The sequence below is a fragment of the Theropithecus gelada genome, chromosome 2 (assembly GCF_003255815.1).
Source record: "Theropithecus gelada isolate Dixy chromosome 2, Tgel_1.0, whole genome shotgun sequence".
Classification (NCBI taxonomy): Eukaryota; Metazoa; Chordata; class Mammalia; order Primates; family Cercopithecidae; genus Theropithecus; species Theropithecus gelada.
Window position 1 is genome coordinate 60,122,452 of NC_037669.1, and position 15,091 is coordinate 60,137,542.

At 41.7% G+C, this 15,091-nt stretch overlaps 1 protein-coding gene across 1 annotated transcript in view; it reads right to left on the reverse strand.

Moving 5' to 3' along the window:
- ITPR1 (inositol 1,4,5-trisphosphate receptor type 1) overlaps nt 1-15,091 on the reverse strand; it is a 354,161-nt gene that overhangs the window by 112,312 nt on the left and 226,758 nt on the right. The window contains exons 40-43 of the mRNA XM_025375486.1: nt 11,894-11,929; nt 10,306-10,353; nt 4,272-4,404; nt 2,113-2,303 (exon numbers count right to left, since the gene is read on the reverse strand). Of these exons, the coding sequence (XP_025231271.1) occupies nt 2,113-2,303; nt 4,272-4,404; nt 10,306-10,353; nt 11,894-11,929 (408 nt within the window). The remainder of the gene's footprint in view (nt 1-2,112; nt 2,304-4,271; nt 4,405-10,305; nt 10,354-11,893; nt 11,930-15,091) is intronic.

The window sequence follows — 15,091 nt, forward strand, 5'->3', positions numbered from 1 at the left end:
TTCCATGGAATATGACAAAGATTCCTCACGCCCCAGGTCCATGCCCAATTTCCCCCTTTCAGTCCTATGCCCATCCTTGAAAGCCTATTTCATCCACAGACCTTCTGCAAACTCCCCAGAGAAATGCTGGTCCTTCTTCCTTGATGGTTCCCCAGCATCACTTCTACTTCTTGGAGGGCACTAAATGTCATCCTTGAGACATAGCTTCCTATGTGCACATCTATGTATCCTTGTTAGAGGTTCAATTTCTTGAAGACTGGGATTCTGGGATTTCTCAAACTAGTAAAGCTTTAAAATTTGGGGAAGGGAAGGGATAACAACCTAGAGTTTCCAACTTCTAATCTGGCCAACAGAAAAAAAAAATCTATCATCCATAATCAACACCATTTCATTAAAGAAGACACTGTCGCTAAGAATAAAGGTTGGAGAGATATAATCTCAGAATAAAATGGCCAGGTCTTCAAACTGAATACATTGGTTTATGAAAAATTCACCACATTGTCCTCATTTTCCACACTTGACTATGCCTGGAGAAAATTCTCATAGACGAATTGGCTCCAATGTCTGGAAACCATTGCCCCATCACCCCTGGTATAGCTGCACATACACAGAAAGGGCTCAGTGAGTATGCAGTTCAACTGCTTGAATCGCAGGAAATCATGTGGTTCTAAGACAAGGAGCATTTCAGCTCTGCTTCCATCCCAACACAGGAGCCCAGAAAACAGCAGTGGCTGGGCAACATTCCAATGATGAGAAGGACTGCAGGACCCACCCACACACACATGACAAAATGAAAAGCAATCCCAATATGTATGACTTGTGCCCATGTAACAACTTAGACAAGCAGTGGGCCTTGCCATTGGCCCAGGTGCCTAACTCATTGTCACAAACCCCAACCTGGTGCAATGCATGATAATGAACTTTCAAAAGTGTACACTGGGGCAAGTGGGGATTGGAAGGCGAAATAAAAGGGCCACCACAGTTGGCTGCATAGGTTGTGCCAAGGCACAAGGGTGCTGGCTGGGGGAGCAAGCAGGGACTGAAATCTCACCTGTGCTGCACCTGCCAAGCCAGGCACCCTGGCCCAGGGCACAGTGACTCACAGGAAGAAACGCCCTTTTCAAAGTTGCACAAAGAACCAAGACTTCATTAACCGAGACTCTGAATTTCAATTCAAGGCCAAGAATATGTCAGGTCAAATATATATGTCAGGATGAATTTTATGGTATGTGGACTGTATCTCTATAAAGCTTTTATCAAAATACATATGGGTGTGTATGTGTACACAAGTCTGCACACAGATACACATCCAAAAAAAAAACTCTTATTCAGAGAGCTAACAAAGAAGGAAGAGTGCATAAAGGAGGTATTAAAAATATTTAAAGGAATCATATATAGAAGTTATATTATTTATGTATTATTAAAATTCATGTTCTAAGATGACTGTTGTGGGAAAAAAATCATGAAAATTGTTTTTTTAAGGACATCTATAAAAAGTGAACTAGAAATAGAATTTGAGTTTTTATTATTAGTTTTAAATATAAATCATATCTACCTTTCAAAAAGTCATCTATTCATTTCTGACTAACATAGCCTGGTGTCTCTATTATTTCAAATTGGTTTGGCTTTATTAAACTTTCAGTCAAAAGGTAGAGAAACTTCTAGTAAGCAACAGCTGCAGTATCTACAGATACATAAAAATTAAATCTTCTAAATAGCACACACAGTTCAAACTCTTTTGGTTATCCCGTGATGAGATCCCCTGCAATCTTGGATAAAAACTATAAATAAACTTCATGCAATCATTTACTCATTCAACAAACATTTATGGAGTGTCCACTACGTCCTAGAACTTACGCCAATTTCCTTTGCATATTCTCAGTGTTTTATCAATTTTCAAATGTAACTCACGTTTTGGAACCAAGTCTGATTTATGACCAAATGATCACAACAGGATACCAGTAGAATTCATTTTTCAAAACAGAATTTTGTGCCCTCAGAATGAGCTGTCTCCCAAACAAGCCTTGGTACCACCCAGGCATCTGGCTCGCAGAACAGACTCTCCTCCTGCTCAGCAGGGATGCCACACCCGCAGCCAAGCTGCCTTCCTACCTGGATGGTGGTGTTGCCTCCTTCCAGAAGGGCAATGGCCAGGAGAATGCTTTCATGGAACACTCGGTCACTGGATGCGTTCATGATGAGGTCGATAACTAGATTGGAAGCCCCCTCCTTGTCAAGGTGACACTGAACCTCGGCCAGACTCATCTCACCCCTGCTCATAGAGCTGGATCCGGAACCTCCCCCTAGGAAGATGGAATATTGTTTTTACTAAGCATAATCAGAACAGCTAATGTTTGCTGCATACTTACTACGCACCAACACTTTACGCACTAAATGTTTTACCCATGTTCATCTCTTTAACCCTTTTAACCCCACAAGGAAAGTACTGAGTATTAACACAGAGATGAAGATGCTTGTCCAAGGACACCGGCTTGTCAGCAGCAGAGATGGTGTCTGAATTCAGACAGGTAAGATGCAAAAAGAATGATATATTTCCAGCAAGGGACCTAAAGCCAGCCAGCAAAGACTCTCCCTTACATTAAACACAATGACTGGTGGCAGAGTTCAGAACTGGTTTCGGAAACAAACCAAAGTCAAACACTTCTTAGAACACTCTCAAGGAAGCTTAGCCTATAATGATCACTTTAGCCCTCTTTTTAACAAGCCCACTCTAACCCCCAACTTATTCTTTTCCATAATTTATCGGTTCATTCATTCAACAAATGTTTGCTCACTGCTTGGCATGGAGCCAAGAGCTGGGGATGGGGGAGTGAACAAAACAAGGTTCCTGTTCTCACTGCACTTCAGAGGAGATGAGTATACTTAAGAAGAGAGGGCCATTCATTTAGAATGGATTCTGACTGTGTTTGGAAGGTACGTATTTAAGGACTTGCCTTGTATTACTATTGGCAATAACTAAAACATGAACGCACATGGAGAAATGGGCTGATCAGCTTCAAAAAGCAGAAAATTGTCTATCTGTCCTTTCTTGCAGAACTCAATTCCAGTGTCACCTCCTTTATACTGCTTGTCCTTGACTTGTCCTTATATCTATAGCACAAGGTAGAAATTGGGTTGCACATTCTCTCTGCTACAGCTTCTCAGAGCGGAGTCTGTCTTGCATTTCCAAATCCCTGTCATGATGCCTCCCCAAGGGCTTCACATAATTGTTAAATGACCTCACTACAGAAAGTAAAGAGAATGGTTTTGAGAGATTATGTGAAGAACCTCTGCATCGATTTTTGGACTTGAAAGGCCAAGTTCCCACCTCTCGGATGCCTTGAGAACTGCATCTTCATTGAGGCTGGCATAGCTCCATGAACTGGGCAGCTATGCTTCCAGTTTTCATTTAGGGAGAAATCCAAGCTTCCTCCTTAGCATGTGCTAGGACAAATTAAGTGTACACTGAGTATTTCTGTGCTATGCATGGAACCCACCAAGGATCTGAAGCTACCCCACAGTCATCACCATAAGACAGGAAATCAGGCACCTCACATCTGTGCTGAGCACTGCCTAAAAACACAAACTCGGTAAGACCCACCTTTGAGTTCCATGTTTTTGTATCTTTTACTTGTAAGTGTGCTTAAACCGATTTAAAGTAAGCACTTCTGTACGGGGATGTTTTTTGTATACTTCCATAGGAGTTTGTGGATGTACACGGCATTAGAATTAGATACACCAGGCTGAAATTACAGACCAGCCACTGACAAGCTTCCATTTCCTCTGTGGAACTGGGATAGACTGTACCTATCACATGATGAGCAGCTGGGAGGAGAAAAGGAGGTAAAGAATGCAATGCACTTAGGAAAGCCCCTGGCACTCAGTCAATGTATAATAAACGGCAGCTTTCACTATGCTGGGTGCCAATATCCTCATCATTTTATGGAAAGACAAGAGTCCTAACAACCACAGGACAAAGTGCAATAAAATCAAATCCCTCAAATCATTCAAATATCACCAAGATGGTCACTGCATGGGAAGGAGGAGCAAAAGGCTTAGCCACTGTCTAGCTGCAGGGAAATGCTAGTTTGCAGGAAAATATGTTTAGACATCAATTTGGTGGTAGACCAAAGACAAAACAAGTTGCTAAAAAATACACTTGCAACACAAATTCATCTGTTGTTAGCGTTTCAACCTGTTAGGAGGAAACATGCAGCTATCATAGAACACACTTGATTCACACATGAAGCTAATTACACCACAAAGCCTACCTCCTCCCCCGGGCTTGCTGGGTCCTCCTGGTGACAGTGGGCCATTGCCAAAGCTGGTAAGGCTCTCTCTTCTTCCCGAAGGTCTGATGTTTCCATAGTAACGGTTGACCAGAATTTGCCTGAGCGCCTCACCCTTAATTCAAACAGGATAATAAAATCAGGTTCTGCATTTAATGCATAACTGAGTGACGAATATTCAAAACACACAGGGGTACTCAGTTATAATTGGCCCAGTTTCACTTGGCGAAAAAATAAATTATTAATAGAAGCAGTTAGAAACTCTGAAGTTAACTTCAATATTTTCTCAGAAAACCAGATTTTTTTTAAAAAATGGTATTAATCTAAAATATTGACTGAAGTACCCTCTCACACAATGATAAGACAGAACAGTAATTTTGAAGGACAACTAACAATAACAAACAAAAATCCCTTTGGGGTAAGTTGATAAAATTAAGACAAATTGAAAATGCTTACAGGTCAGCTTCCACATAGCAATATAAAAATGTTATTTCAAGCACAAGGTTTATTCCCAAGGTCCAAAAAAAATTAAGATTTCAGAGTAATAGGGTAAGATGATACAATAAGCCAAAAGTAAGCCTTTCTTACAAAAATAGTCAATGGGCCAAATGTTTTAAAAAACAAAAGACAAAAACAACAAAAACCTCATAATGCTATAGGAAAAAAATTAGTGGCATGAGTGGCAGATATCAAATATATAAAAAAACCCATCATAGGTAAAATGGCATTTTGTCTGGAATCTTCTTTAAAACAATACAGGAGAGAAGGGGAAGCAGCAAGGGATATAAGTGAGACAAGAGTAGGCATGAGTTGACAGTTGCTGTTGAAGCGGAGTTATGAATGAGGGGTTTTGAAACCTTTCTGACTCCTTTTATACAGATTTCAACTTTTCTATAATAAAATTTGTTAAAAATATAAGTATCAAAGAGTCCTGAACAGGGATACAGTAACTCTTTGTAATTACTCTAACCTAAAAAACCTGCATTGTTCAGTAATAATGGGGGATGCTGGCAAGCAGGTAACCAGAGGCAGCATGCATTCTGCATTCTCAGCTCTACACCTTCAGCCGCGCTTCTAAGGGGCCCTAAGATCACCTCCCAATCTGAAGGCGCTAAAAGTCAAAGACTGTAAAAATTTTCCCTGGACTCTTTTCCAGAATGAAAGTAGCAAGGCATGGAGTTCCTCTGGTGCATCATCAAGAGAGGTGAGGGAAAAGAAGTCTGGCCGAGACGAAAGGTGTTGAAATGGAGCAGGTCTCTAAAACAGAGACTCAAGAGTTCTTTTGAAAAGACCTGCAACTGAACCATGAGTCAGTAGAATTTAAAATGATTTGTTAATAAGCTCTGAGAATAGGTCTGGAGATTTCAAGTGAGGCGTTTGCAAAACAAGACGGGAGGGAGCAGACTGAAGCGGGGACCCTGGGAAATGGGAGGTACCCTGGGAGAAGTGGGGGACCAAGGAAGAAAGGAGATAGGCAGGAAACTCCTGGCTCCTGTCAATCATCAAAACCGCTGAAAGTCCCAGAAAAGGTTTATCTACTCTTTAATTCATGCTGCTAATTAAAGATTCCAGAGACAGATTGGGATGGGATAAACAGGGGAGACGGGAGGGGACTGATTTTTAAATGAATGTGCAGAAAACAAAAAAATCCCAAATTTCCTCTTTCCATTCCACCCACAAATATGTCTCTCTTCATAGTTCGGCAAAGGAGAGTAACTTCTATCAGCTCATGAAACTCATTTCTCACTGGACCGACGGTAAATTCAGAATTCCAAGAGTGCTTCAAATGGGTAAGTTACTTGTGATATTTTAAGTACTTTTTAAATAAACTGCTCACAGGTGGGGAAGAAAGTTTCAGTGCAAGATTCTTTAATGACTTAGAAGACCCCATTCCGGAACAAAGATACAACTTTACTGGTATTCCAGTCTCAGGCACCAGTGTAAACACATGAGCACTCTCTGGAGAAGTCACTGGGAAGACAGTGATTTAAAAGGCTGACTTCACAAGAGAAGCACAAGTTTTAAAGCTACATTCAAGAATGCCTATGAAGAAAGAATTGAGGGCAAGAAAAGGTTGTCTCCATGTTGAATATGATAGATTAAATATGTTGAATATGATAGATTAAATATGTTGAATACGATAGATTAAATATGATTTCCCTTTTTAAATATCATAATGAATCTATTTGATTCTCTTTCAATACGACACAGACTTTGAGTTCCAGCAACAGGAGTGATTGGCAGTTGACCATCCCAAGTCTCTAACTGAATCCCCTCTGGCACTGTGAGAACATTGTTTGAGTGCTAGACGGCTGGGCTGAGACCCATAAGCTGCAGTCAGGGAAGACAGCCAACGTAGCCATCGCAACAGGAATCTGAAAGTGCATAGGGTTGAGTGGTCAAGTCAAAGGCAGTATGGCTGTGACCAGTCAACAAACACACATCTCTTAAGGAGGTCTCATCTGGAGCCTGCACACCACAATTCCACTTGGAGCTAGAATGACTTGCTTAGATTTTCAATTTCCGGTGGCGGCTTTTTTTTTCTCCCCCTCCTCATGGTTTTGAGGGTGAACAGCAAGACCCTGGTCAGTCTGCAATCAAGCAAGCAGGAGGTAATGAAAGGAGCACGTGGACGCCAGGAACAGGAACTCCACATTTATGCAGTCTGGATGCCAAACTCAAGTTACAAAGGGATCTCACATTACCATTTTGTCTCTCCTTCAACAGAAAAACCCTAGCAGTTACCATAGCAACTGATGCATCAAATGGTACATTTTCCCCCATAAGAGAATATCATGAAATGTGCTCATTCTGGGGAAAAGAAAAAAAAAAACCACATTCCACCCCACAAACTTTTTTTTTTGCTTTTAATTATAAGGTTTTTGGCACATATTCATCTCACCTTCTCTACACACACACACACAAAATTAAACTGCAAGGAAGAAAAAACAGAGAGCAAGGGTTTAAAAAGACGAGATGCATTCCTTTTTTGAAAGAATAAAGACTGAGAATTATAGGTAAGAGGGGATAGAAAGGAAAAATGGATAAGAATCATTAAAAGTTATGCAAATCCCTAGTGTGAAAACTCGGGTTCAAGGAAAATTCTGTTTTTCTGAGACAGTGGTTTAATTTAAGAAAAATTAAAATCTGCAGAGAAAAGCCTTCCTAATCATCTTGATATAAATTACTCAACAGCACTAAGCTGTTCACAATGTACCAGGCTGAGAAATCTGATTGCAGAGAAGGAAAAAAAAAATGACTTCTCAAATAACGTCACTTCTTCAGCTTTAACATTTGGCTGTGCAACCCTTTTTAAAAATAATACCAGTTTTTTTCCAGCAGTTTACACCTACAGTATGCAAACAAATATCAGATGTTTGTCTCAGTCAGAAATTCCCACACATTGTTACCTAAGATTGAGAAAAGAAAAAGTCATTTGTAATAAGTGTCACATTAAAACAATGAAAATTGGTAGATTAGTGATGTGAAGTAATGAAACCAAGCTCCTACCTGGTCACTCTACCAACATGTGTTCCACTGATACCAATTGAATTAAATAAGTGAAGGAACTGCGTGGGAAGAGAGCCAGTGTTGAACAAGGCACTAAGGAGTTAACATTGCCACACACAAAGGAGAGAGAGAACTGACCTTTTCGGTTTCCCAGGTTCCAGCCACTTAAAGATCATGTGCTTCAGGCAAGATCGCCCTCTCATGTGAGCTGTGAGCCTCTCACACCTTAGTCAGCATGAGGGTAGCGCCTGGATTTTAAAATACCTTCTTTCTCCTCTTGTTGTCTACAAAATCACCTCAATGTTTCAATCCACAAGGTATCTACAAGTTAATATCCCTTATCATATTCCAGTCACTGTGCTAAGAGCTTCATGTGCACAGCTCAGTGTCCTAAGGTATGGGGACTGTTGTCACTCCCATTTTACAGCAGAAGAAACTGAGGCATAGGGAGGTTAACTTGCTCAAAATCACACAGCTAGTACCTGGCAAAAGAAAACCCCAAAACTTGAACCTGTTTCTAATTATAAAGTTCACGGGCATAGGCAGCATTCAATACCAAGTCCTCTGAGAGCTTAGGACATGAGGGACAGCTGTGTGCGTTTACCAGCTACTCCTAGGACCTAGGACAATTCTAAAGGGTAGGCAAGGATGGAAAATAGAAGAATGCAAGGTGCCTTGGGCCATGAAATGCAGGAGATACAGGAAGCTGGAGAAGAAGGACTATAGCATCACGTCCTGAATTCTGCTGAAATGCCAACTTCCTGGAGCTATTCTCCGGTCCTAGTCTGAGAAATCACAAAGTTGATGTCTCTATCAGAGCAAGAAAACAAAAGGGATTTAGGATGCAGTGGGACTGGGCAGGGGCCTGGGTGTGTGAGCAGAGTAAAGGTGCATCTGGCTCCCCATTTATCTCAGGCATCAATTCTCCAAGACAGGCGGCAGGTGGGGAAGATTAATGGATACCAAAAAAAAAATGTTAAAAAAATGAGTAAGACCTGCTATTTCATAGCACAACAGGGTGACTACAGTAAACAATAACTTAATTTTACATTTTAAAGTAACTTAAAGAGTGTAATTGAATTGTTTGCAACTCAAAGGATAAATGCTGGAGGGAATAGATACCCCATTCTCCATGGTGAGTATTTCACATTGTGTGCCTCTGTCAAAATATCTCATGTACCCCATAAATACATACACCTACTATGTACCCACAAAAATAATAGAAAAATTCTCCTAGACACCAATGATCATAGTTCCAAGACAGTCTTCAGAGTGACAGGTCATTTTTGAACTCCATGACCTTAGACAAGATGTTGAACATCCCAGAATCTCAATGTCCTACTTGTGAAATGAGGATGAAGCCTGTGTCACCAGGACATCTGGTTATCTTCCCAAAAATGGGCAACATGAAAATCAGTGCTGTTGGCATGCTCATGGATATATACAATCTTCTAGAAATGGTTTGGCAAGGCACAATCAGCACCTTAAGAACACATCTACCCCTTGGCCAAGGAATTCCTTTTCTAGGAATTTATTCAAAGATGCACACATTCATTCATTTCTTCATCAAAGGAAAAAATGATGAACCACCTGTCAATTTGGGGAATTTCAGGCAGTTGTTAACTTTCAAAGATTTTCAAAACAAATGCTCAGATACAGTATTTAATGACAAAACAGGGTACAAAAGTTGTATACTTAGAATAATCCCAATGACAATGCAAATGTGTCTGTGTCTGTTAGCACATGTGCTCATATGTATAAAAAAATGGGTAGAAGGAAATATTAAAACATTAGTGGAGCTGGGCATGGTGGCACACACCTGTAATCCCAGCACTTTGGGAGGCCGAGGCAAGGGGATTGCTTGAGCCCAGGAGTTTGAGACCTGCCTGAGAAACATAGCAAGACTCTGTCTCTACAAAAATAAAAAATAAAAGAAAACTAGCCGGGCATGGTGCCTACGGTCCCAGCTACTTGGGAGTCTGAGGCAGGAGGGTCTCGAGCCCAGGAGGTTGAGGCTGCAGTGAGCTGAGATCGCACCACTACATTCCAGCCTGAGCAACAGAGTGATATCTGTCTCTAAAAAAACACCCAAATAACAAAAACATTAGTGGCTCTTGTGGCTAGGTAATATAATTATGAACTTTTTTCCATTATTGTTATTATAAATTATCTATAATGGTCGTCAGCCATTACAGTTTTTCTTTCTTTCTTTTTTTTTCAACATTTCACCTAAATAGAAAGCCACCACAGAAAAGAAAAAAGGACATGAAAAGCTTAGTTGGTCATTATTTGGAGGCCAGCTGGTTACACTGCTCTGACCAGGTAGACAACAGGCAGAACCACTATTTAGTTTCATTTATATACATGGCTGTGATTGCTCTTGAGTCAATTAGTGCTTTAACAATATCAACAACAAAAGCTGCCTCTCAATCACAGTGTGTGGTTGATGGAGATGTGATGGTCATTGATCATTAGCTCCCAATACCCAAGACTCAAGACTACGTACCCTTTTATGGTCTTCCAGCTGCCGCAGGGGTGGACTTGGTTCAAGCTCCTGCTAGGCATGCAGAAATTCCATTTTAAGTACAACACTAAGGAGACACTACCATCTGCAGCATCAGTCACACATAAAATACGTTGAGAGTTCATATATAGACAAGAGTTACACAAAAGGAGAATAGGTCTAGATTTTTGTTTTTCCCCCGAATATCCATGCTTGATTACTTTAGATGCTGCTTAATGACTGTCCCATACCCCCGACCCTAATGCACTGTTTAAAATGGGCAGACATAGGACTTTCTGGCCAACATAATTTATTGCAAAGACCATGAAGAAGAAGTTCTATATTATATGCTGTGACATTAACCCAAAAAGGGTTGTAATTCAAGGTTCAATCGGGCAGGTTCTTATGATTCATACATGCATCATTGCACAGCACATGCATAAGGACATCAAGACACACGCCTCTGAACAGACACAAACATGGGACCACAGCTCTCCCCGCCCCATGAGTGCACAAGTCTTGTAACAAAACTGTTAACAGAATGAGGAGCTCCGATTAGGATATTAAACACTGATCATTAGAAAACACAGACATACAACTTCGCTATTCAATCATTTGTTCATGTTTCATTTTTAAGGCTTCTTTCAAATGAAGTACATTCTAGCTTGAACTACGGTGATTTTGGAATAGTTTCTGAAATTAAATTTTGATACTTGGAAATATGTCTCCCCAAAAAGCTTCTCTATGATCTTACACACCTTAGGAAATGTTAGTCCCTCATTTAGTGAGTTTAGTTAGTAGCAAGAAGGATTTTTTTTTTTAAAACTACATTGTAGGCTGGGCGCAGAGGCTCATGCCTGTAATTCCAGCACTTTCAGAGGCTGAGGCAGGCGGATCACCTGAGGTCAGGAGTTTTGAGACCAGGCTGGCCAACATGGGGAAACCCCATCTCTACTAAGAATATGAAAATTAGCCGAGCGTTGTTGCACATGCCTGTAATCCCAGCTACTCAGGAGGCTGAGGCAGGAGATTCGTTTGAACCCAGGAGGCAGAGGTTGCAGTGAGCCAAGGTTGTGCCACTGCACTCCAGCCTGGGCGACAGCAGGACTTTGTCTCAAAAAATAAAAAGATTTTAAAAAGCGCATTCTAAAATTACAAGTTTATTAGCAGCTTTTTCTACAATTATAAATATTATTTATTATTAATTTAGAATAACTTCAAAACTGCATCATCTCTGCACAGGACCCAAAGTCAATTTTGTATAACAGCAGAAATTGTTATACAAACATCCTCACATGTCTCAACTAAATGTCTCATGATTAAGATGGTTCTGAGTGAGAACTTTCAAAGAACCATGTCCTGGCACCTGGAGGATGCTCAGTTTGGATCCAGCTCCTCAGGACTTTCTTTCTACACTGAGAGCCACATCCACGACAGCAATGATCTGTTTGCAGCCAGCCTAGAGACCTCCCTCCTACATCTACCACTGGGACAGACTCTTTGTCACAACAATTCAGACACCCAACCAGGACAACCGAGAGGCACCCATATTTGCTGGCACTGGCACTACAAATATAGGCAGGCAACACACCTCGGTGGCGTTCTCAGAATCCGGAGCAGGAGGAAGCTAGTTGGGAGTAAAACGAAGCACGTTAGTCATGGCACTTGCATCTTGTGGGCCACAGAGAAGTCCAGAGACCAACACGCAAGGACAAAACATGGAAGGAAGGATCAGAGATGAGGCAACCCTGCTGGATCACCGGCCGAAGTGGGCTTCAGCAATCAAGGTGACCAGATACCTTCAAATCAAACTGAATGTGGTTGTGCTGGAGGAGACAATTGACCTGCAATGGGGGAACACATCAAAAATAAGAACGAAACAAAAAAGTCTACCACTAACCAAGAAGGAATGATGCTTTAAAACAAAGCAAGTAAAAGGAAGAACCACAGCACATCCGTGTCTCGGTCCACAGAGACAGGGAAAGCAATAGTATGCGTGTCCATGGAGGCTCTCAGGGGAGCAGGGGTAGTGATGAAAGCAGGGGCCCAAGGCTACGGAAAGTTCCGCATGCCACATGTCTCCTGTGGGTTTAGGCTTTCTCCCATGTCTCTCCATTCTCCACATCCTGTCCTACAGCAGGAAAGAAGACCTAGGCTCCAGCTTGGGCTTCGGGGGTGCAGCCTCCCTGCTCCAGTGTCTCTGGGAGAAACAACGTCTCCTGCACTCACAGTGACTATGGAGATGAGTTTCCCACCCCATGCATTTCCCTCGGGGGCTTCATGGTCTGGGTTTCCTGGCCCCATCCCAGCCATGCCACACAGATACCACCCTCCCCACCCCCTTGATTTCACAATTTCCAACCCATGGATGAGCAACAAAAGGATGCCTCGAAAGGACATGCAGGTGAGGAGGAAGGGATGAGAGGGCAAAGAGGGGCTACACAAAGATATGCCTGGAGAAAAGTCTACCACTCCGTCTGCAGACAGTGCCGTGAATCTGCCCTCCAAAAGGACATGTGCCTGGAGCAGAGAAGAGATGTCAGATGGAACTGCCAGACCCCACCTGGACATCTCGGGACCAAAGTCACACACCAGCAGTGTGACTGGTGTGAGGTGTAGTCTGAGGCCACGGGACAAACCCAAGGCTCACGCTGCAACTGTGTGACCTTGGCCTCTAACAGAGCTCCAGCACATTCATCTCAGGGCCAGAAGGTGGCTGTCGGGTGGCGGGCCAGGGCTGGTGTTGAAAGCATGAGAGCAGTGACACTGTGAAATCTGGTGGTGTCTTCATTCAGCTCCACGCTACCCCTTTGGTAGTTTGATCACCAAGAGGGAAGAAAGCCTCTTAATATAGGGCTGCTATATTATGTAATCTAATGATTTCTGTCTTCTATTTCCCAATAGAGAAAATGAAAGAAAGATCCAGGGGATTAAACTACTTCGGCAAAGACAACAAGGGTTGCTCACTCAATTCTGGACAGATGACCTTTCATGCGTGAGCCCAACTCCACTAATCATAGGGAGAAAACTTGCCTCTGAAGCATGCAGCCTCCTGTTCGGGGTGGGGAGGGGCAGTGCTGGTGGTAGGAAGGACTTGAGTAGGGGAGAAAAGTAAAAGCAGAGCACAGGTAAAGGTATTTTCAAAATGATAGAAAGATCACAATCCAAGAATGCATTTTTAACTCTACCCTTACATTCTGTACGCTAAAGAATTAAAACTGTGTAAACATTTTTGCTATCTTCCCTTAGTGCAAAACGAACATATGAGAAAAAGCAGAATTAAAGCAATTTCCCATGCATTTTAGAACAGACAGAGACATAGACAGAAGTATTATATTCTACTATTTGCATGGACAACCCTCCCACTACAGCATCCTTTATACTGATCCAATATGATCAGAACAAAAGGATTATAGGCATGGATTCACCATAGGAATGCACACAGCTACCCTCTTACCCCTTTGCCAATCAAAACAAAAGCTAAAGAAAATAAAGATGGAACTCATGTGTCGTTTGTTTGAATTCTCTTGCCTGTGCTCTCTTTGTCCAGAGAAGCATCTCGAATTCTTTCAGAATAGAAATAGGTAGTATATATCTATTTCTTAATCACTCGGCAGGGATTATGTTTTATGATTGTACTGACACTCTATTTCCTCTGTTAAACTGCTGTCATGCTTGTTCTAAAATTAGTTTAATTAATTCTTAAAACAAAAATTAAATGTAAATTAATAACTGTCTTTTTTCCCTTGAAAATTTTATGAAGCCGTTTGAGAAACAGAGGATACTGTGCAGCTTCAAGAATTACGTCTAACCAGAAAAACACTTTTAAATGTGATCTCTTTATGGAATAGATTGGAAAACCCCAGAGCGCTGCATGAGCATCCTGTGACTATGGCTCATCCAGGGTTTAGCTCTGGCGCTCTGTGTGGCCCTGAGCCAGTCATTGAACGTCTCTGGGCATTCACCTCCTGACCTATTCAAGGAGGACAAAGCAAATATTCTTTTTCTGTGTGTTTGTTTCTGAGACGGAGTCTTGCTCTGTCGCCCAGGCTGAAGTGCTGTGGCATGATCTTGGCGCACTGCAACCTCCACCTCCAGGGTTCAAGCAATTCTCCTGCCTCAGCCTCCTGAGTAGCGAGGATTACAGGCATGCGCCACCACACCCAGCTAATTTTGTATTTTTAGTAGAGACGCAGTTTCACCGTGTTGGCCAGGCTGATCTGGAACTCCTGACCTCAAGTGATCCGCCCACCTCAGGCTCCCAAAGTGCTGGGATTACAGGTGTGAGTCACTGCGCATGGCTGCAAATATTCTTTAGGATTCCTTCTAGCTAAAATACTAATTAATCCTTGGTTTATTTTCAGTAAACTTCATTTCACAATATCTAGCCGGCAAGTTCCCTGAATAATCCAACCCGCTGGGACATAAAATGTTTCCAGGCATGGAAGGGGCCAGGCCACACGTGGTATCTAAGTTGGTAAAACCACCAATAGCCTATACTAGCACTTCCTCCTATAAGAATGTTGGCTATGTTTCCTTGAGGATAAGGTTATTTTACAGCAATAAGCTATAATTTCAATAAATATAAGCACATTAATAGGATATGTATGTTCAAATAAGATCTGTATAAATACAATGTATAATACCCCAAGCAAAAGATAATGTTTAATAAGTGAATAAATGGAATTATATTTTTATTGTCACTTTTTTTTTTTTTTTTACATGAAAGGTGAAGCCCTCATTGAACATGTATTCACGAGGAATGTTTTGAGGGCATGGGCTGTCTGAA